Below are 21,783 nucleotides of genomic sequence, written 5' to 3'. Positions count from 1 at the left end.
CGTCGAGGGTGAGTGATGCAGGGTGAGCGTCCAGGGTGAGTGATGCAGGGTGAGCGGCCACGGTGAACAATGCAGCTCGTGAGTAGATCACCGGGGAGGGCCACGTCGACCGGATCGGGACGTTTTGTCGGATGGTAGGACACGGAAAGGTGAAAGCCAGGTTGAATCTGGACTTTGAGAACCACAACGTACAGATTTGTGGCGTGTCAGACCGATAACTATTCTAGTTATTGAGGTGGGGGGGGGGAGTGGTGGTGCGTGCAGGAGGCAGTTTCCAAACTGTTTTTTTAAAGGAATGTAATTTGAGAATGTGGCTTTTTTTATTGTATTCCTCCAGCTGCGAATTACGAATTAGAATATCTGTTGTTTGTCACAGTCGGCCGATAGCCTTGGTTTCTGAGCGTGCACATATTTCTCCAAAAACGTAACAACTTATGGTGAACCGTGGTTTCCTGAGTTCCTCATCTGCCAATTCCGGCGCTAAGTTCGGCTCAGCCATCCTATATAAAAAAAAATAAAAACACCCAACTCAACAAATTAAACGTTTAAAAAAATGAAGTCTGGTTGGACAGGGCAATAATATAAAATGCACAAAATAATGAAATGTGGGTCGGGGATGGGGGGGGGATGGCAGGCTGGCTGGTGATAGAAGTGCGAAAGAAAAAAAAGACTTCAGGGTGTTCAGAAATTTCACCTCGGCGGGGGAGGGTGGGTGGGGGGGGTGAGAAGGGTCCCTCGCGTCTCGAATCCAGGCCAAGCGGAAAGGGCGCCGGGGCGGCGGTGCAGGGCCCCCCCCCCCCCCCGGTTGGCGTTCGCGCGGAGGCGGCAGTATGAGGCGGCTGCGGCGACGCGGCCGCGTGACAGCGGAGCGGAGTGACGGGGCGAGCCGCAGAGCGGCGCCCGTGGGGCCCCCTCCTGCCACTCAACCGCTCTCTCCCCTTCCTGTGTCCCGGCTCGAGGTCCCGGCGAGCGGCGAGCGCTGCGAGGCTAAACTATTCTCCTCTCCGGGGCTCCGAGGGGTGAGCTGGAGGCTAATGTGTATACAGACAGAGAGGGAGAGAGGGAGGGTTTGTGGTGCTCTCACATGCACGCTTGCGGCTGTTTTGTACGGGATTTGCTTCCTGTGACGTCGTCTGTTTTTTTCCAGATCTCCCTTCCAAAATCATACGGCATCTCGTTGGGCTGTCACCTGGTTAAGTGAAGAATAATCAATCAATGTCGGTTGATACATTTTTAGATTCGCGCTCGGGGAGGCGAGGTTGTTATTGTGCGAACACTGATTTACTGCTCACCGATTTCGAGAGACTTTGTATTTACACAACCGAGTGCAATTGCCGCGTTATTTCAAGAAGCAAATAATGTCCGAGGCGCCGTCAGACATCATCTCTCCGCGCCTGCTTATCGGTGTCGTGACCCTGGCTCTAATTGGGCGGCGAGCGCCGCTCACCTGTTGCGGCACCGCGCCGAGCGCGACGGCGCTCCCGCACGCGGCGTGACGCCTTGTTAGCGGCCGCGAGCGCTGCTCTGCGGCCGCCCCCGCAGGGCGCTGGGTGGCATGAAAATAAATAATTCGCAACCCTGCATTTGCAATCCACGACGTGTCACCTTGTAAAATACAGAATTAATTGGAAATGTGAGTTTACTCCAGTCGAGAAGTGTCGGCTCTCGGCGTAACCCTCGGAAGAGTGTTAAAAATTAAACCCCGGCGGCGTTCAATTTCTGCCGGGTTTGGTTTCCTTCGCAGACGCCGATGATGTTCAGTGACAAGAGCCAGCAGGAGGTGATCATGGTCCTCAAGTTCCCGTCCAACTCCCCTGTGACGCACGTGGCAGCCAACACGGGCCCCATGCAGAGCCCCCCGGCCATCCTCACTATCACCTGCAGCCGCCTTTTCGCGATCAACAAGTGGAACGGCCTCTGTGGTGAGCGCCCGGCTGGCAAGGGTGCTCGTGTTATTTGTGTTATCTGTAGCTTATGTATACAGGCTGTACATTACCAATTCATTATTAATCATTATTAATCATCATGATCATGATCTTCCTTTATGCTTCTAAGCCAGGTGCCATTTTTGCATGGGGCTGGCTGATCAGAGTTTATTTCTCCATGTATTCCTATTCTGTGCCTATCCCCTCATCACATAGACTTTCCCCATATCTCATTACACCACATTCCTGCATCTCACCCTCGATCTCCCTCTACTCCTTACGCCCTGCAAAACCATCTCCATGATTACGATGGTGTTGATCATTATTGTCATCAAGGTTATCGTTATCATTCATCTCCCCCCCCCCCTCCCGTCAACATTTTCCAGGGTGAGAAAATCACTTCCGCTTTGTAGTAACTCAGTAGGGGCTATCCTGTAATAATAATAATACGCACCATTTGTAGCCAACCGTGCTAATCCAAAGTACATGCGACATGCCTGCAGCATGTAAATACTAAAAGCATCTCAAGACGCTCCACCACCTTCTCCCAGTTCAAGTGGGTGCTGCCCAACAACTGTGTGGGCAGGGGAAACACTTCTCAAGTTGATAACCACTGTGGGCTGGTGAAGATGGCAAGGGTCTGCAGCAGTGCGAGTGCTTGCGGTGTTACTGAGAGACAGTTGCGTGCAGCAAGCACGTCCGCGACCATGTTGGGTGTAATTCTCGCGCCGTTCCACTCGCCGCCACAGGTTCGCTGGAGAGATCCAGTGCGTCCATGGAAGACATAATGCGGCTGCCCGTCGAAATTGATCCCTTGTTGGGTAAGCATTCACGCACAGCTTATGTGTACCCAACGTTTTACATTCACACACTGTGTATTACACGCGTAGATGCCTGTTGTCCATATATTTATTGTGTAACATTTTTTCTAATTTTAAATTACATAATCCACTATTTGGTGAAGGCCTTCCCCACGCTTTGTCAGGCATAGGGGTTGTTTGACCATACTTCACCACCGCTGCGCAGTACTCACCACTGATGTTAGCTGTGGCCAGGAATTAAACGTAGGTTCGCTAGGTTCATGGTGTATCGCGACAGCCACTATATCACAGCTTTCAAGTTTAAAATAGCCAGAGAGGAAACACTTTTACGATTTTTCGAGCACGACGATTCTCCTAACCCGATGACTCTCCTACCTGGATGATTCTATTAGCCCAGGGGTCGGCAAACTGCGGCTCCGGAGCCGCATGCGGTGGCTCTTTAAGGACTGCTTCGTGACGTCATTCACATCGCATTGCGGCTCTTGAAATATTGAATATTTTACCGAATTCGAAAAAAAAGGCTCTTATTGTTATTTTGTTTGCCGACTCCTGCACTCGCCTGACGCCTCTCCAGCCGGATGATTCTCCTCGCCCGATGACTCTTATCATCCCGACGTATCTTCTGGTGAGACGATATTCTCCTAGCTGTAGCCGTGCGTCGATTTAAAGAGGGCCGCGCTCTGCGCTCGTCCCCCAGTGGCGAACATGGGCCTGCACCGGCGGCAGATCGTGGACCCCGTGGACCACAGCGTGCCCACGTGCGTCAACACCTTCACCGTGACGGCCGACAATCGCTTCGTCATGCTCGGCGGGTTCTGGGACAAGAGCTTCCGCGTCTATTCCACGGACACCGGTAACGCTCGTTGAGAGACGTGCGTTGGAATGGCCAGCTTGTTTGTCCATCTGTCAGCCTCTCTGTCTGTGTGTACGTACAGGTCCAGCTGTGTCTGTTCCTACGTGTCTGCTCGGAATAGCTCGTTAACAGCACTTGCCCCAACAGTCTCTTAAGGCTATACGGGGGATCTTTGTTTTTGTCTTGCTAAGTATAGCTTTTGTCTTTCCAGTGCCGATATTTTTACACACTCAGACCAGTTACTCATTTATGGCGGAGTCTACTTATAGAGCCGGTTCAAATATTGCTCGTAACTGATGTTAGCCGTGGTTGGGAATTAAATCCAAGTCACTGGTACAGCTACAGCCTAAAAGCTGCCGGGCATGGTGCTGGCCACCCCACCTTCATCGTGCATTGTGCACGCCGACAGAATCTGCCCCAACAGTCTGTGTGAGTTAATTAAGGTTTGTAATGATGCATCAGTTAATGGATTAAAATGTATCCTTATGCTCATGGTACACCCATCAGATCTTGCGTGTGAGAAATAAGTGTTTATGGTTTCTGAAAAAAATATGCATACGATACGCCAAAATTACATTTAGGCTGACGGAGTTAGTAAAACTATACAAATGAGAGTTAAGCCATGAGAAACAATGTCAACGAGATGGTAAAAATTAGACAAAAATCACTTGAATCATGAATTGTCAGATCATGACCCCAAATCGTGACGATTTATGGAATTGCTGGAAGACCAATTTTTGCATGCGCAATGTCTGTCCACGTCTGGATATAGCGGCCTGTGGCCATGTAAATCTTCCAGTCGTGGTTGTCTATGTAGAGGTTAATTTATGCATGTCTTTTTATGCGTGCGTGTCAGTTTGCACGTAACATAGTACACATGTACACGTCTTTATTTGTTAGTGTATATATCTGTGTTAGGTTGTCTGTCTCTCGCTCTATATTCAGGATGTTGGTCTGCCTACGTATGTGTGGCTGAGAAAAGTGCTTGCGAACAGCAATTGCCCGAACAGTCTGCACGGCTGTATGATGTTCTACTACATCTTAGTATGGCTATCTACATCTTCTGTATGTCTTGTTCCGGCTGGGTAAACCCCCTTTGTACGAGTATACATTCACACACGTACACCAATATGTAAGTACCTCTGCCCCTGTCTATCTTGAAGAGGTATTCATCATTCCCTACATCCCTTAATCTCTCTTAATCCGTGGAGTCTGTGTACAATGTGTAATCGTGTAATGTACCTAATCGCTGCGATCAATGCGCGCGATGCAATCCACCGAGCGATTCCGAGCACTCTCACCCTCGCGTCTCGCCAAGATCGTTTATCTCGCACATCCGTGTAATTCAAATCCGCCGTGTCCTTCTCGCACAGTTCGTACTAATCTGCATATCATCTGTCTGTCGCCCAACCAATGCACGGACTGTGGATTTGATGAAGAGCAGCATTTATGTTAACCTGATGATATTGGCTTCAGACCGCAAATGTTTCTCTGCCAAAAGGGAAGGTTATTGTCCAGTCATGCTATAATAATAATAATATTCAGCTGTTTGTGTGGTGGGGTAAAGTGTGAGTACTCGCACTTCTGCCAAGACGTCTGGCTTGCATGGAAGAGGTCAAATGCCCTCTAGAAGTGTTCTCTAGATCTGCCTGGAGCCTCCTCCAGCAGTGCCATTGACAAGAAATTGCACGGCTGCACCTTTTAACTTTCATACATGCAAACTGATGTGCTGAATTTAAGCTAAGGCAGTTTTGACGCTGGTGTATCGGCCGGCGTGGTTGTTTTCCGGCAGGCCCGTCACCAACCAATCAGGATCAGAATGTTTATTCACCCTGGAGAAATCCAATGAGCTATGGAGATCTTTTTCCACGGTGGTCTCGTAAAATGCCGTATCCCGCGACCCCCCCCCCCCATTCCCGCAGGTCGGCTGAAGCAGGCCATGTTCGGCCACTGGGACGTGGTGACGTGCCTGGCGCGCTCCGAGGTGGGCGTGGGGGGCGACTGCTACGTGGCGTCCGGCTCGAGGGACGCAACGGTGCTGCTGTGGAGCTGGAGCGGCCGGGAGCTCGCACTGGGGGACCGCACCACGCACGGTGAGAGCCGTGAACGGACCCGGCAGCTCCCCACGGCCGTGCCACTCTCAAAGCCCTCTGCATGCGCTGGGCCAAGACTACGGAATGTCTCTCCCACCAGTGGTTAGACAGGCGAAGTCACTCGCCCGTGTTTAGGTCTTCTCTACAGACTCACCTGTTTCGCCTGGCCTACACTTCCCATATGTGACCAGTGGACTGCGGAACTTGGCGTATTTATATTTCCTAACTCTGTGCATGGCACACCGAGATCCCTGGATGGCTTGCATGTAAATTATTATGATTAATGCTGTCTCTCTGAGCCTTGGACACCCTCGGTGACTCTCAAAAAGCCTCCAGGTGTCTTTGTTTGGCTCTGTGAGCTTCTGACATTAATACAGGACCCAAAGAATCATAAGCGAGCCTTAGGCTGGCTCTGTGAGCCTCGGGCGCCAACCAGGATAGCTGCGTTGCATCGTGCGACATATTTTCAAGAGAGCCCTATTTGGGATCGTTGGCCAATTCCCCGTGAACTGGATTTGGGTGTGGAAAGAAATTGGAGTGATTGACAAAACCCACATTTCTAAGAGTATACGACACTTAGTGCACAGAGAAAGTGCCGGCAACCTGCTTGCAGTAGCGCTTTACTACAGGCACGTCACTGCCGTGACAAATCGGTGCCTCGTATGCCCGGGATGTCGTCTTGATCTCTCCACATCGCCGGGGCCCCCCCCCCCACACCATTGTGCCGTCTCGGCAGGCGCAGAAGGGAGATGCGCTAACGAGCCGCATTGCTGTGCCACTTAAGTGTCGGGCCGCTTTAATCTCTCGTCAGAATTCCTCTCCTCCTAATCTGAACGATCGTTCGCTCACGAGGCCATGGTCTAGTTAGGGATGCATCTGACTGAGCAATCATTTTTTTGCAACACACAACAATAATAACAAACGCGCGGGCAACCGGTTCTATGGATAGAGGTGATGCAACGCTCGTGTTATACTCACCTGATCTTTGTCAGGCATTCACCAATCAGCCGATACTCGCCTGTTACCATTCAACAACTCTCCTGACCCTCACCATTCACCAGTTTGTGTAGTATAGCGGAAACTGTCTCCCCAACCTCGTCACACACCCCTCCCCAACGGTGTACAGCTGCCCATTGTATGTTTTTATGCAGTGAGTCTGGCTGTAAATGGTCGAGCAGATAAGCAGCACCGGGGCCAATAATACACAGAATTGTTGGGTTAAAAGGTATTTTTTTGTAATTGAAATCATATTGACATAAGATACACTTTCAAATGTAATCGGTAGAGCAGTCTAGGAGGACCTCTCTGGACAAACGTACATACAGATGAGCTGCCGATATATTGAATGAAGCAATGTGCCTCCTCTGCATATCTGCCCCTTCACGTAAACATTTAAAAGTATTTTTCACAAAATCCATCAGGTACATGGCCTTCCAGAGAAATTCGTAATTTCATCAGCATTGGTTCAACACAAGAACATCTCTAGACCATTTCAACGTTAAATGTCTCATCAGAAGGCAGGTTTCCTTAAACTGCCAGATGTTTAAAGGCAATGACTCGTTTTTAAATATGGGTACTAGATTGATGCTAAATAATATGATGCATCACGACGCTAAATTTTATTTTGCGTTACGTATTAAACGTTTACTTATGTTTATTGGTTTTAGACTTTGCAAAGTATATCACAGATAAGCTGTGGATTGTTTTTTTTACACCTGGGGAAATAAAGTGTCACAGGTAAGAAAATCGGAGATACAGTAGATATCATAGAGAAGCAGCACTTATATGTGTGGGATTGTATTTCCCTGTGTGGTCTCGATGGCTGGTAGTAATAGGGAGTCTCCACATCAATTAGCTTTGCATGCCACCTTCAAACGCGCTCTCAAATACATTATTTACAAAAGTAACTTTTCTTAAACCAACAAAATTAGGCTGCTGTCAAAAACCTTCATAACCTTTTTTTCAAAGTGTATTTTTGAGCCTTTCATAATTGTGCTGCTGCTGCTGCTGCTAATTATGCACAGTTGCTGCTGCCAGGCTGCCACAGTTTTGCAGCTCGGGCAGTCAATGTCTCTGTTATCCAGCACCACACAGACGTGCCTCTCAGTTTTGTGGATTTATTTTACAGTTTTTGCAGTTTTACCTATGCTCTCCTGGGATTTACAAGACACGTTAACTTTTAAGGCTTCTAGGATCATATTTCGACTCTACAATGTAATCTAAAAGTAATCCTAGGATATTACAAATCGCCAGAGTAGCTAATATTGTTTCTCCATATTCAGCCGTTCTCACCTGCTGTGTCTTACTGTGCAGCACCGTGATGCAATGGGCCCCCAACTCCACCCTATGTTCATTGACCAGACACACAAATACAAAGATCCCCCATATAGCCTTTCAGACCGTTGGGGCAAATGCTGTTAGCGAGCACCTATGAAGGGCCGGCACGCCCGCACGCCCGCCTTTGTCTTCCCAGTGGCGATGTCGCCCCAGTGGCGATGTTTACACATTGTAGTAGGTACTCATTTGAGGCTAAGTCGACCTAGAGGAGGCCCAGGACCGGTTCAGATAATCGTCACTGCTGTTGGTGGCCGTGAGCGGGCTTCATACTCAGGTCGCCAGGTTTGTAGCGCAACGCACTTAATGCTGCGCTCCCCACACACGGAAGACACAGACACACGTGCAGGAGAAGGCATCGATAAAGTCTCTCATGTTCCCGTCGAAACAATTTTCAACTGGAGCGTAAGTGGTGCGTCTGTTATTTTATTGTTTCGCTGTTTTTGTTTCCCCCCATTGATTTCAGTTGAAAGCGTTTTAGCCAGCGGACTATATAAAGGAGCGAGCGAAGAATCTTGGTCGTCTCGTCGATCTTGCAAGCTCCAAACTTCCCCACTCGCTCGGCTCGCCACGTGAATTCAGTGGCCGTGCCGTAGCTTTTCTTCGCCTCTCCTACGAGTGCCCTGGCCCCATTCCGTTTCCTGTTTGTACGGAGAGGCCTTTGTGACCGTCAGGCACTCCGATAATTAAATTGAGGACACGCGTTTCTTGGATTTCGATCTGAAGATCGTTATAATTTACTTAGTGTCTCAGAAAGGAAGCTCAGTAATTCAAACCTTTGTTGGTTTTGGTTAAAATCTCAGAAATGCCAGCGAGTAATTAAAGCGTACAGAGGGGTTTTTTTTATTTTTGAACGGATGGCCAAACCTTAATTTTCATTAGTGCTTATTTGCCAAGGACACATAGTCACGTGTTGTGTTTACTCAATGTCAAATCAGGATTCATCACACCTAAACACTGGTGGCAACCAAGACTGGAAATCCTGACAACCATCGCACAAATCCCTTAAAACAAACTGTGGTTGTAATTCATTTTTGTAAAATAATAATGCGGCAATACTCAGTTGAAGGGATATGGAGGAGTGGAAACTCTGGCGTTTTGAAGGTTCAGCCAGTGCAGATCTGTGAGGCCCGTGTTAAGTAACATGGCAGTCTACGTAGAAAAGTAACATTTAAATTAGTGCAAATCAAGGCCTGGAGAGCTGAATTTGCACAAGCTTGTTTTTTTCTTAATTTAAATAACGTGATATTTATTTTATATGCTCCAAAAATTAGTACGAGCATTGGTTGAAGGTGAATCTAAATATGCCTCAATTGCATGAACAATTAGATTTTACATGTTGGCAATGATGCACTCACACACTCACACGTGTTCTAAAGCATGTGATTAAGTAAAGCACAAAGCTTATTGAAATAATACTTTAATAGCGGAGACTTTTTTAAGAACCCCGCTTGACCTTCCTGGCTCTCCTTATGGTGATAAACCTTCTTTTGGTTGAACGGGGGCAAGGCTCAAGTTTCCTAATCGCTGTGGTTTTGACCTCACTGTTTATAGTCCACAACAAGTGTTTTAAAGTCTTTCTACTCACAGTTGCCTTTCCTCATGAATGGGAGGGGGGGGGTTGATGTTTTTTCACACAATTCTTCACAACGCTTTGAAACATTAATCATCCGCTTTTATTCAGGCACTTATTATTTCTCAAATCGCACGGTCGCGATCTGGCATTTAATTTGCCCTGCGCCGCCGCGGCCGTGGGTCCTGTTTGTTTTAAAAATTTCACAAACTGTAAATAAACCAAAAGAGAACTTGTGTGGATGTTCAATTTCGGCAAAAAAATATTAGCATTTCCAAGAACACCGTCAGGCACCGATGGTGCGTGCCGCACGCCCGGCTCGCAGCCTTGTTCGTTTGCTTTAAGACGCTTTTTTTACGTGAACTACACCGAAAAAAATAATACAATAACATTTCCTGCTGTGACTTACATCTGATATGTCATGCTTCATGGTAGAACAAAGCCAAGGGGCCGCTTTTTCTACCCAACTCTCTCTCCTCTTGTATTTACATTTATTCCGGTAATACATCATTTGTTAGCATTAAAAAAAAAGAAAGGTGCTGGACAGATGCCAGACGGCAAGCCCAAAGTTTGTGTAAATTCTGAGAGACCACTCACGTGGGCCGCGACACGGCAGACGAACACGAAGAGGCTTTATTAAATAATGTAATCTGTGCGTGCAAAAAAAAGCCAAAAGGAGCAAAAGAAAAATACGAAGGAAGTAAAAAAAAATGCCCTATCCTTGGCAGCCAAAAAGCGCGGGGGGTGGTGGGAAGGGGGCGGTGGGGGCCAGACATAATTCTCCGGCACTTCCTGGGATTTACTCATTATAAAACAAATTGCTTGCAGCTGAGAGTGCTGCCCAGGCTGGGCTTCCCTTGGCGCGGTCCCCTCGGCCGGCCGCGTGCACACAGGCGATGGTTATCGCGGTGCGTGTCGCCCATTAGGCCACGCGGCGTGAGTGAGTAATCCCCACCACCATCACTACTGCCCGCTGCGACAGCGGAGGTGCCGTGGCTTTCGCAGCCGGCTTCAGCGCCGACGGGAGCGCGGGTTTGTTTCGTCGGCCGCGCTCGGGAGTAGGAAGCCCGGCGAGCTGCCAAATTTGGATGAAAAGTACCCGGTGTTTAAAGAGAGGCAACTTCTCGGCTGCAGCACTGACTAATGTGAACGGTTTTTTTTTTCATCTGGCGATTTAAAATTGGCTGTGGTTTTGCATGTTAATTGTTGAAATGAGGATGAAAGTGAAATTGTAGTTGGGCTTGTTTTTTTGTCACGGTGATAGGATATTGAAGTGCATGAAAGAGAAGCTGAAATTGTTTGCAGATGTCTGCCGCGTCCTGAGGGCATTAAATCTTCATTATCAGTTGCGTGAGCAGCATTCGCAGACAGCGCGTGCGACGTCCGAGAATTATTATTATTATTTATGAAGGGGCGGCAGGGAAAAAAAACACGCACACATGGCAAAGGGCTACCTCACGAGTCACCTCATTCAACACGAGTGCAGAGACTCCTCAGTCGGAATGTCCTTGGGAACGTGGCTCGCCGGAACGGGAGGACACTCTCGCCTCGCGATCTGCTGCCCCGCGTGTCGGCGTGCCACCACCAGAGAGAGAGAGAGAGAGGAGGGCTCGCGGTTTATTTTCTAATCATTAGAGCGGGGCGGCAATCAGCTTGCGAGATGCAACGAAAAGCGTTGACCGGGACACATGATCTCGGAACTCGAAAGGGGCATAATTGCTTCCATGCCGGGCGCGCGCCCCCCGCCGGCTCTGGACAACCCTGAGAACCTCTCGGTGCGCCGTCTCCACGGCTCCGCACCGATTGAAGCGCTGTTTTGGCGCGAACGTCCCCACCGCTGTAATTGCTCTGGAGAAGCGAGTGTTGTTTTGCTCGCGCAAGAGCCGCGATTCGGAATTTGTAAAAAAAGCCAAAGAAGAGATTGATAAACAACGTTGATCGATGTCGGCTGATGTGATGACTTTCGCTGACAATTAATCGTGGAATTTTTTTTTTACATTGCTGATAAATAGCGCCGCATTGATAATAAATATACACGCGCGTACGTTACGGTATATTTTCAAAGCCATTAAATTGATTAAACTTTTATGTAACACTAACATCAAATATCATGTCAGAGATTTAGTAAGTAAAAACAAAATCCAATGTAATGCATCAATTTGTGAAATGTCACGCGCCTGTTTAGAGTTCAGTCTCAGTGCCATGAATCACAGAAAGCAGTCTGTGAACGACTTGACTGGAAATCTTTCCGTTAAAATTAAGACACTACCCGTGTGGGTTATCACAGTTGTGGCGCACGACTGTACGCCGTGTTTTCGTGCCCTTCGGCATGATGTCCGACGTTTCGCTCCGCGTCGCTGGGAGCATCTTCTGAAGCACGTGCGGCGACACATGGTGGAGAAAATCGGCCCGATGCTGCGGGTGACGACCCGAAAAACAGTCGGAGCGCTAAAAAAAAGGAAAGAATTAAAGAAAGCCAAAAAGACCTGCTTGCAATTTAAATTCAGGAGCACTGTTTGTATAAAAAAAAAGTGGGAAAAAAGAGGACTTCCATAATTGCCTCTGAACTCTTACAGATGTTGTCGCGCGTTCCTCCTTCCTTTCTCGCCGCGCTGCCCGCACAGCGCTGTTTGTTTGCACACTGAGTTCACTTTTCCACGACTGGGAAGTCAGCCGAGAGGGTGGCCTGGGAGAGAGAAAGAGGGGGGGGGGAGATATTTTTCACTCGTGAAGAGTTGCACGCCGTTTCTTTTAGGATTACAAACTTAGCGCCGTTGCTACGCATCACCGTCATCACCCTGTGGCCCCCGTGTGTACTTTTTGCGGCTTATGAGCGAGTGCAAAAAACCCGCGCCATAATTCTTTCCCGCTTTGATCGGTCAAGCTTGCTCACAGCCCATTGGGTATTGCGCCGTTCTGTTTTAGCCGCAAATTACTTTGAAATGTCATTGGCGTTAAATTATTACATTTCCATCGAGGCAACGCACATCTTCAATGAATCTGTTTCTAGGACTCCATAAGTTAAGTTGACCGATATTCTCATGCCGTAAAGTTTTTAATCGGTGTCCCGGCTGCTATTTTGCAGAAATATTGTTTTTGTTTTCTTTTCTTTTGAGTGTGATGATGCCGCTTTGCTCGGTAGCGGTCTCATTGTTATGACAGCCCCTTCCGTGCACAAATACTGACACTTGTGATTGACTAATGATGATGCCATGAACTCGGGCCACGTACAAAGTAAATGCCAGGCATGTAACAATGCATCGTTTTCTGAATTGAAATGTATTCTTCCACTCACAATCGTTACATCACATCGTTTGTGTAAGAATATAGAATTTAAACCGCCGTATACAAGCAGTCTATTAGATGCATCCTAATTGAGTGAACAGAACTGTGCAGACGATATAGAGAAAGTGATAGACGATACAAAACAGTAAAAATAGACAAAGAATGGCTTCTCAGCCTGTATTACGATCGCAAATCATGACAATTTATCAAATTGCTTGGCATTGGAGTAGAGCAAACGAAAGGATACAAACCTGGAACGATAACAAAGCGTGCAGATGAGATGGCGTCAAGAAAGGAAAGAAGAATGAACCCTTGCATCGAATCGTCACCACAAACTGTGTTGGTTCGACAGACCGCGATTGGGATGAATCGCTAAAAGCCTCGTTAATTCATGGCGACTTCGTCTTGAAAGAAGCGCAGGTGTCTGCGTTTGCGGTGACAGTGTGAGTGACCTGCGTTTGTGGTGAGAGAGTGAGTGACCTGTGTTTGTGGTGAGAGAGTGAGTGACCTGCGTTTGTGGTGACATAGTGAGTGACCTGTGTTTGTGGTGAGTGACTCACTCTGTGTTTGCAATGGCAGAGTGAGTCACTTAGCCGCCCTGCTCTGCGTGTCTTCCAGGAAACATGCGCAGCCCCCGCGCCATCCTGACGGGCCACGACACGGAGGTGACGAGCGTCGCCGTGAGCACTGAGCTCGGCCTCATCATCAGCGGCTCCATCGGTAACCTGTCTCTGCCCCGCTCACGCCACAACACTGTGACGATGATAATAACAATGACGATGGTGGCGATGATGACGATGGATGTCTTCGTCCTCTGCCGTGTGGTGAGCAGGGAGCCCCTGCCTCATGCACACCCTTGCGGGCGAGCTGCTGCGTGCACTGGAGGGAGCGAGCGCCACGGCAACGCCACTCCTACTCGCCATCTCCCAGGACGCGCTCTGCTTCGGTTACTACGACGACGGGACGCTGCTCAGCTTCAGCGTCAACGGACGACTCTCTGCGCGAACGCCGACCGGCGACACCACACGGGTGAGCGTTGCTTGATCCCTGCCTCGAAACGCGCACGCATCATTGCTCGCTATGCAGTGCACTGTGGGTCCGTGTAGTGTCTCATTGCAACTGCAACTCAAGACTGTACAGATAGTGGGCATATTTATTATATATGGAGGCAGCCATACGAGTATATTGGTCTCTGTGTGAGTACTATATCTGGGTCTTGTGTGCGAGTCTGTGGGTCTCGTTAATGTTACAACACAATGTTAGATTAATACGCAATGCAATCTGGGTTCAGATGGCATCGAAATGCCGCTTCCGTCTGAATACGACGCGTCGGACCCGAACGCTTGATCTCTATGCCCAGGCCATGGTGCTGAGCGCGGATGGGCAGTACGTGCTCACCGGGGGGGACAAGGGAGTGGTGGAGGTGTGGCGCGCCTACGACCTCGCCAAACTCTACACGTACCCCATGTGCGACTCGTCCGTCAGGGCCCTTGGCCTGTCCTATGACCAGAGGTGGGTGACAACAGGGCAGCTCTCTGTGTGCGCCGATTTCAATTGCAATTTAATCATTGTCTTTCCTTTGCCAAGTGTTTTTGTGCCTCTAGGTTTCTTACCCGAGGATGGTTTTACTAAACCTGCTTTCACAATTCATATTCAGTGAATTTCTAGCGTTTGCCAAGATATGGTGTAGTTGGTAGAGCAGTAGGGGTCTCCTAATCCTGAAATCTTACATCCACTCACCCCATTACCATCACCTCTCCAGAGTGCGCAAAACAAGCACCACATGGTAAAGCTACGGCGCTTAGTTAAAAACGGCAGTGGCCGTCACATCTAGATTACTCATCGAAGTGTGGAAATGTGTATTTCCATCTCTGGCTTTTATTTCACATGTATGACCATATCGCACGGAATGCGCTCGATCTTGGAAACCAGGCAGAGTTGAGCCTGGGTGGTTGGTGCTTGGTTGGGGGACTACCATGCATAACAGGCGTTACGGAGCCCGGGGCCAGGTTGGGGAGGGTAGGGGTAGCAGATGGCAGTACATAAATATCCGTTGTTGTACTTCTATGCTTCCTGCCTTCACCAAACCCCCACATTGACCATCGTGGTGAAGTATATTCGAATGAGCCCCACCACCTGCAATGACATGAGAAGGCCCTCATCCACCTGTGGATGGACAAGATAGGAAAACATCACGTGACCTCACAGACGATTGCCAGTGACACGGCCCGAAGGAGAGATGTGACAACTTTATGTTTTGCATGGGTGTGCGTGCATGTGCGCGTGTGTAATTGACGGATGTATACGCATCTGGCACGTGTGTTGCAGAGTTGTGATTGCGGGCATGGCGACGGGAAGCATCGTTCTCTTCCACATCAACTTCAACCACTGGCACTGCGAGTACCAGGAGCGCTACTCCGCGCCCTAGCGAGCCCCGCGCCCCAGCCGCCCCCCACCCCCCCCCCCCGCGGCTGAGATGGCGCCACCAAAACCACCCCTTCCCTTCCCGTGCCTGCTGGTGCGTTGCCAGTCAGCTCATCCCCCGTCTCTCCCTACCGCCGGGGACTTGGCACGAGGCTCGCGTCACGCGTCTTGACGAGACGTTTGTTCTTGGGATCAATCGGCGGATCGATCGGGTTAATTGGTGTTTGGTTAGCGGCACGCCCCGGCCGCGGCTGCTTGAGTGGGCGGTGGCGTCAATGCGTGGCGGTGATCTGGAAAGTGGAACTCCGCGGGGGCTTGGCGGTGGCCTCGGTACGAGAGCGGACGTCAACATTTCACAGTGAGCGGTTCGGGTTTACACGAGAAGTGCAATGTGGGGGTCATGCACAACGCCGTCTCGCTTTCGTTTCGTTCTCTCCATTGTCGTCGCGTTCTCGTGCTGCATCATGCTACTGAACTGGTGCTCCTCTAACCCGCTTGAGCTTTTGGCCGCGGCCCGGTGTTTTGCTCGTTCGTAAATCGCTCGCTCAAAATAATCAAACGGCGCAGACGGGCGGCATTCGCGATGACGGGTCGCGTCAGCTGGTGATCGCCGGTCATTCCTGTGCAGGATCACCGGCTGGACCAGACTCTCGCCTTAGTGAGTGAGGCTCAATGCAGTAAACGAAGCTGCCTTCGTCTCTTTGCCTGCACTCTTTGCGGCGTCCCGGCCCTTGGGGACTGGGATGCAGGTGGCGTTCTCTTTAATTGAGGCACCATCGATGTAGTCGTCTGTGGCCTATTGTAATCATGCAAGTGTGATTCTTTACCCGAGTCATTGAGAGCAACAGAAGTTTGGGGATACAAATAAAATCAAGATGTTTCATGCAACCTGCAAATGATGTGTAGCGCATAACCTCAGTCTGGATCAATGTGTTTCTTCGTCATAATTAGCGGTGAAATCGTACCACGTAAATATTTATGCTAGAATATTTAATTTCTTTAAGGGTAGGGTGGTTGGGGGTAGTTATTTCTTAATTGATTGTCGAATTAAATGAGTTTAAAAACACATCAATGAAGTAAAAACTGTTGGAAATCGTTCTCGGCTAATCTCCTGCACATCGCCAAGATCCATTCCGTCATCGTCCAGGTGTGGTGGTGCCCTCACCTGTAGCTCACCTACAACCCCAGCGGCCTGGGGAGGCGGGGCATTGATGGCGAGATGGCGCACGCGTGCGCACCACACTTGTGTCTGCAGGGCAGTGATGGTCGTACCGCCCACGGGACCTATCTGTGCCGAGTTGGAGCATCGTCCCGTCATTGTGTGTTTGGGGTTTTTCTCCAGACCCCTCCGGTTTCCTTTTTTTATCCAAAAAAATGCTAAAGGGATTGAGAGCCCACAACTCTCAAGCAGCACCGTCACGAAAAACCATTGTTGAGACTCGGTGAGGCTATCCTCGATACATTTAAATAGAATAATGTTCACGTGTAATACACCACCAGTACCTACCTGTTCACATGGGTGGATATAATGGCCATTCGACGAACAGTTTGTTTTTTAGATGTTTGTACTTAAGATGGAAATGTAATCGAATAACTGATGTCTCTCACCATGTAGAGTCGATGTGCAGCCTTGTCACGCTGTCACGCCATCATGTTACTGTAGTTCCTACGGTTATACGAGTTTGATGCGACATTCCGAAAGCATGTCCGGTGTTTGACAATCGCTTAAAACTTGATGAGGTCTTTTGGACATGTCGGTCTTCTCCACTTGGGATGCACTTATTACAAAAAACACTTTCCCGACGAACATTCGATACCGCAACTAACAATCATGCTTAGGCCTCGTCTTCCCAAGAAAATACGGCAAATGCATCCCATGGGAAAAAAAAATGTCTCATACTTTTGGTAACACAGTCGTAGGCATTGAGCACCCACCCGGAGCGGATGTTTCGGATGGTACGATGTACCTGGTGGTACCGGGTTCCCGTTTAACCTCCCCCTGCCCCCCCCCCCCCCCGCGTGTGGGTACAGCATTAACCTCACGTAGCTGAATTCAGAACGGCAGGGCCACCCTGCTCATTATTACCCTGGGCTTGAATTTTTTCTTCTTTAATTTTTTAAATGGCAGCATATTAAATAAGGTGCGCCTTGTCCTCACTTTCACTCTTTTGCTTAGTCGTGTGGTTTTGTGCCTTTCCCCCCCACCCCCCGGCTTTTTAAGTGTACCGTGTAAGAGTGTGCCTTGCAAAAAAAAATGTTAAGTATAAAAAATCTAAAAATATAGTGCTACGTAAAAAAAAAATGGTTGACGTTTTTCTAACTCGTAACCTCAAGACTGGAGTACAAAGGGATTCTTGTTGGCCGAGTCTGCCACAGCTGCTGGAGTTGGTTATCTATGCATAAGCCAGCACTGAGCTGCCTGCTGGGGGCTTTACGTGTGGCCTCAACTTTGCACGTTCAGGCATATCAGAACTCGCGATTATTCGTTGTTGGAAGGCGAATCTGTAACAACTAATCGAGCGACGAGCGACGACCTCTGCAACGTTTGGTATCATTCAAGAAACATTTCTCAACAGATTCTCGTTAAAACGACGGAAATTCCGCACTGATAATGGCTTCATTACCTGTATCAAGCAAGGTGGTACATGCACACATGCAACACATGTGCGCACACACGTACACAGACATGTGCGTGTATGTGGGGGTTAAGTGAGCATTGTGCTGTTGGCGTTGAAATTCCCTCCCCTCCCCTCTCTCTCTGCGTCCCATCATTTAGCAAGTGCTGCTCAGGGACAAGTTGGGGAGCTTATAAAATATTGAGTGTGGCTCTCTACCTGCGAGCAGCTCTGCAGGCTCGCTGCGCTGACACTCACGGTCTCGCACGTTTTGTTTCCTGGCGTTCCAACACCGAAGCCCTTTGCAGCGCCGAGCCAAACTCTCCTAGTGCAACCGTGCTCTAGAATCAGTTCGACAGAGCCCTCCGAGGCAGTTTGTGATTTCATCCTTAGTGGCCCTCGTGTCACCCCGTTGCAGTGCGTCGCTGCCCCTGGCGCTACGGAACCGTTTTAATTAGCGGAAGACGCTGCGGACAAACGGCGGGCCAATTTGCGTGAGTGTGGCATGACACCACCTTGACGATTGTCGCTGAGAGTAAAATTAGCGATGCCTGCATTTCCCTTCTTGACGGTCGGCTCGAGCAGAGGGGAGCGGGAGGGATTCATGGAGTCAAATTGGCGAAAGGCGCACGTGCATCTGTGCATTGTTTTCATTAGCAGTGAGATTTGTGCACCAGTGGTGCCTATTAAAACTGATGACAGAGCCAGGGAAAGTTCATCTCGCCCACGGCTTTTGGATCAAAATGCGTCTTCCATCACCGGAAAGACGCGAGCCCTCGTCGCGAATGCTTTCTGCTCCACATTTGGTCGGCCACGCCACGTGCATCTAAATCGAGGCAACTGAATGTACACACTTGTACAATTATGCATCTAAATTCTGAACTCAATTGGCCACGCCTGTGCACAGGTGACAACATAAATGCAGACTGCACAGGATGCCCACCTTGCCGTGCATCCCAATTGACTATTCCCATGGATCATTCAGATCCAGCACAAAGGCAAACTTGACTGATTATACACCCTTTTTCCACTTGAATATTTGAGTCATGCCAGCAAAGCACAGGTGCTTTTCCACTGATTTTTTGCCGAGCCAAGTGGGAATACGGGTCGGGTTAATTGGTTCATTCATTGCACGTGTCGTCAGCGGCACGGATCGGATTCTGCAGTGGAAAAACAACCTTGTGCCTCTTAGGCCACACTGGGTTGGCTCTGCGTGGTGCAACACTGGCGTGGCTCGGATGTACAGTGGTATAGAGGTAATGGAGGTGGCTGTTGATGGGAGGAGAACACTGCTGCACGAGTCGGTTGCAAAAGGAGGTCCGCCGAGTACTGTCGAGGTCCCGACTCCCACGATGCCTTAACGCTGCCCGGGTCGTCCCCCGCACAAGTTCGTGCTGTTGTAAACGGTGCGTCACTCGAATCGTAACGTGATGCTGGGGAGTTTGTGCCTTCTCCGAATCTCCATGTACCGTTGCGTGTTTTTGTACGGTGGGTGCATGTCTTTTAGGTGTACATATTTTTTTGTTGCCTCCGCTAATTCTGAGCGCGTGCTGTGAGTTTCCGTCGTTGGCTGTTGGTGGTCTTTGTTGTAGTGGCGTTGAATTCCAAATAAAAAAATATATATCTTTGAAGGGTTATATTGTGCTGTGGTATCCATTCTCATTACTAACCCGCACTGATCAATGTGGTGAACTGTGACTGGCGTTGTGAAATTCAGCAAATCCCATGACCAATAGATCAAGAGCATGGCGGGAAGGGCTTTATATTATAAACTTAATGTTCTTGTTTTGTGCTGGTGAATTTTTTTTTATCTGATGGTATTTTTCTTTGCTTCACATTTCACCTCCCATGACTGACACGGCTTGGGGGGAGGCCTTCATCAGCAGTGGATTGACAACAGGTAAATACAATTAGGCTAAAACTCTTTTTCCAGAATTGCCCTTGGTACCCACACAAGCAACTTTTTTTTTAAGCACACAAATATGGCATTTGTGCTAAAACACAAAATATGGAAATGATGTTCCAATTTGTGGCCCACAATACTCTCGGTTCTTTCTCGTTCTTGTCTCTTTAGTCTATCTCGTCGGTTACTCCTCCGTTACATGCATGGCGCTCCGAGATCCATTGCTTAAGGGTGCCTTTTAAATCTAAGTTATTATCAGTGGCTGTCTTTAGCAGGAATAAAACCGGTGACTTTTCATCCGGCTCGGTGGTGAGCAGATTGAGTGGTTTGGCCTCCCTCGGCTGTTGCTTCTGCCCCCCCCTCCACCAGATCATCACGAGGCTGTTAACAAATTGAAGCCCTCGGAATTGGATGAAGTGTCAGGGATTCACTGCCACCACAAGAATCTACTTTTTTTTACATCGTGGCAAATATGCTATTAGTTGCAGTGGTCACGCGAACCGATTGCTTATGATATATAGCAATTTTAAATGTATTCTTACACGTACAATTCGATGTTTTATCTGGGCAGCCACCGATTAAACCGGATTTTTTAGTGTATCGAGTTGATGGTCTCGCTCGGTCACCAATCACTGAAAATTATCGTCAGAGTACACTTGGTTTTTCACTTCATTTTGCAAAATTCCAGCTCTTGAGACTGAACGAATGTCTGTTTGATTCAGTCAACAAATACTCTTTGCAGGGTATATAAAAGGTGTGACCATAGTGGTGGATTAGGGGGCCTACTTACGTAGTTCTGTGAGAACATTTTCTCGAGTTCTTCTCCGACACGGTGACGGCTGCAGAGTTCTGAATGGAAAATTTCTCATCTCATTACAAAATGGCAAAAGTACGATTCGACTCGTAATTGGAGAAAAATGTCAAGTAAATACTTTAACAAGGGAGAACTGATTTTAATCGATGAACCGATTGCATTGCTGCATGCGTACGCCCTTACACCGTGCCCCGACGTTTTGCGTCGAGGCTGTGATTGGTGTCCTTCATTGAGAACTGAGTTTTAGTTGGTGCATTAACAGCATTCCATTACAAGCCATTTTTCTCATATAATTGCCATATCTGCAATGTTCTGAGAAATAGCTGTGTGTGCAGTGGCAAATGGTTTGTCATAAAATTCACCGTGACATTCCCATTTTAAAAAGCCACATTTCCTTGCCATTGAGGTGTTTTTTTATGTTCTACTTCCCTTAATATCATGGCAAGCAATTTATTACTTCTCAAAATTCTACCAATTATTGCCTCATTAACAACACGAACTGCAATTACTGGCAATGTAAGTGGGTTAATTTTCGAAGGAAAAATTGGGGGCGGGGGATGTGGGGGAGCGGAAAGAGGCTGGCTAAAAATTTGAAGAAAAGGTCATCAGAATTCTGCTTTGGCAGTCACGAAAAACCCAGAGGCTTTGAAAACCGGGGCGACTATTTCTCGGCTGTTAATTTTAGCCCCGCGTAGAAACTGGACACCTGAGCAGTTGTTCCTATAAAAAAAAGAATAAAATAAGGCTTGGTGACGGATTGTCCATCTTGGCTTGTGCCTCGGTGGCTCGTGAAACTGCACGTAAAAAAAGTGTGGCGGTGACATGGTGTGTGTAATTGGTGAGAGCGTGCGTAATTTACAACGGCTCAAAAAAATAAAATGAAATAAAACAAGGAAAAAGCCACCCACATGCTCTCGAAAAATTGGCTCTGGGTTTTTTTTATGCACCAAACCTGTCTGCTTGTGTGGCTTGTTAATTGACAGGTCTACAGCAGGATTTTAGGCGGTGACTTCACCTGTATTCCTCTTCAGATATTTTTAGAGGAACAAAAAAATAACCAGCAAGGTTCTAACTTTGAAAATTATTATTGCGCTTTCATTACGAATAATTTAGTGAAATCACTTGTGTTTTTCGATAAGACTT

At 48.3% G+C, this 21,783-nt stretch overlaps 1 protein-coding gene across 1 annotated transcript in view; it reads left to right on the top strand.

Moving 5' to 3' along the window:
* The window catches only part of LOC144722679 (lipopolysaccharide-responsive and beige-like anchor protein), a 281,782-nt gene extending 262,222 nt beyond the window's left edge, over positions 1–19,560 (top strand). The window contains exons 49-56 of the mRNA XM_078600981.1: positions 1,745–1,922; positions 2,675–2,746; positions 3,444–3,599; positions 5,522–5,692; positions 13,503–13,604; positions 13,717–13,913; positions 14,245–14,396; positions 15,213–19,560. Of these exons, the coding sequence (XP_078457107.1) occupies positions 1,745–1,922; positions 2,675–2,746; positions 3,444–3,599; positions 5,522–5,692; positions 13,503–13,604; positions 13,717–13,913; positions 14,245–14,396; positions 15,213–15,312 (1,128 nt within the window). The 3' untranslated portion in view covers positions 15,313–19,560. The remainder of the gene's footprint in view (positions 1–1,744; positions 1,923–2,674; positions 2,747–3,443; positions 3,600–5,521; positions 5,693–13,502; positions 13,605–13,716; positions 13,914–14,244; positions 14,397–15,212) is intronic.
* Positions 19,561–21,783: the final 2,223 nt, after the last annotated feature.

Source organism: Lampetra planeri, chromosome 15 (genome assembly GCF_965212315.1).
Source record: "Lampetra planeri chromosome 15, kcLamPlan1.2.h2, whole genome shotgun sequence".
Lineage (NCBI taxonomy): Eukaryota > Metazoa > Chordata > Hyperoartia > Petromyzontiformes > Petromyzontidae > Lampetra > Lampetra planeri.
The sequence above is the reverse complement of the archived record's forward strand: the minus strand, read 5'-3'. Positions and strand labels throughout refer to the sequence as shown.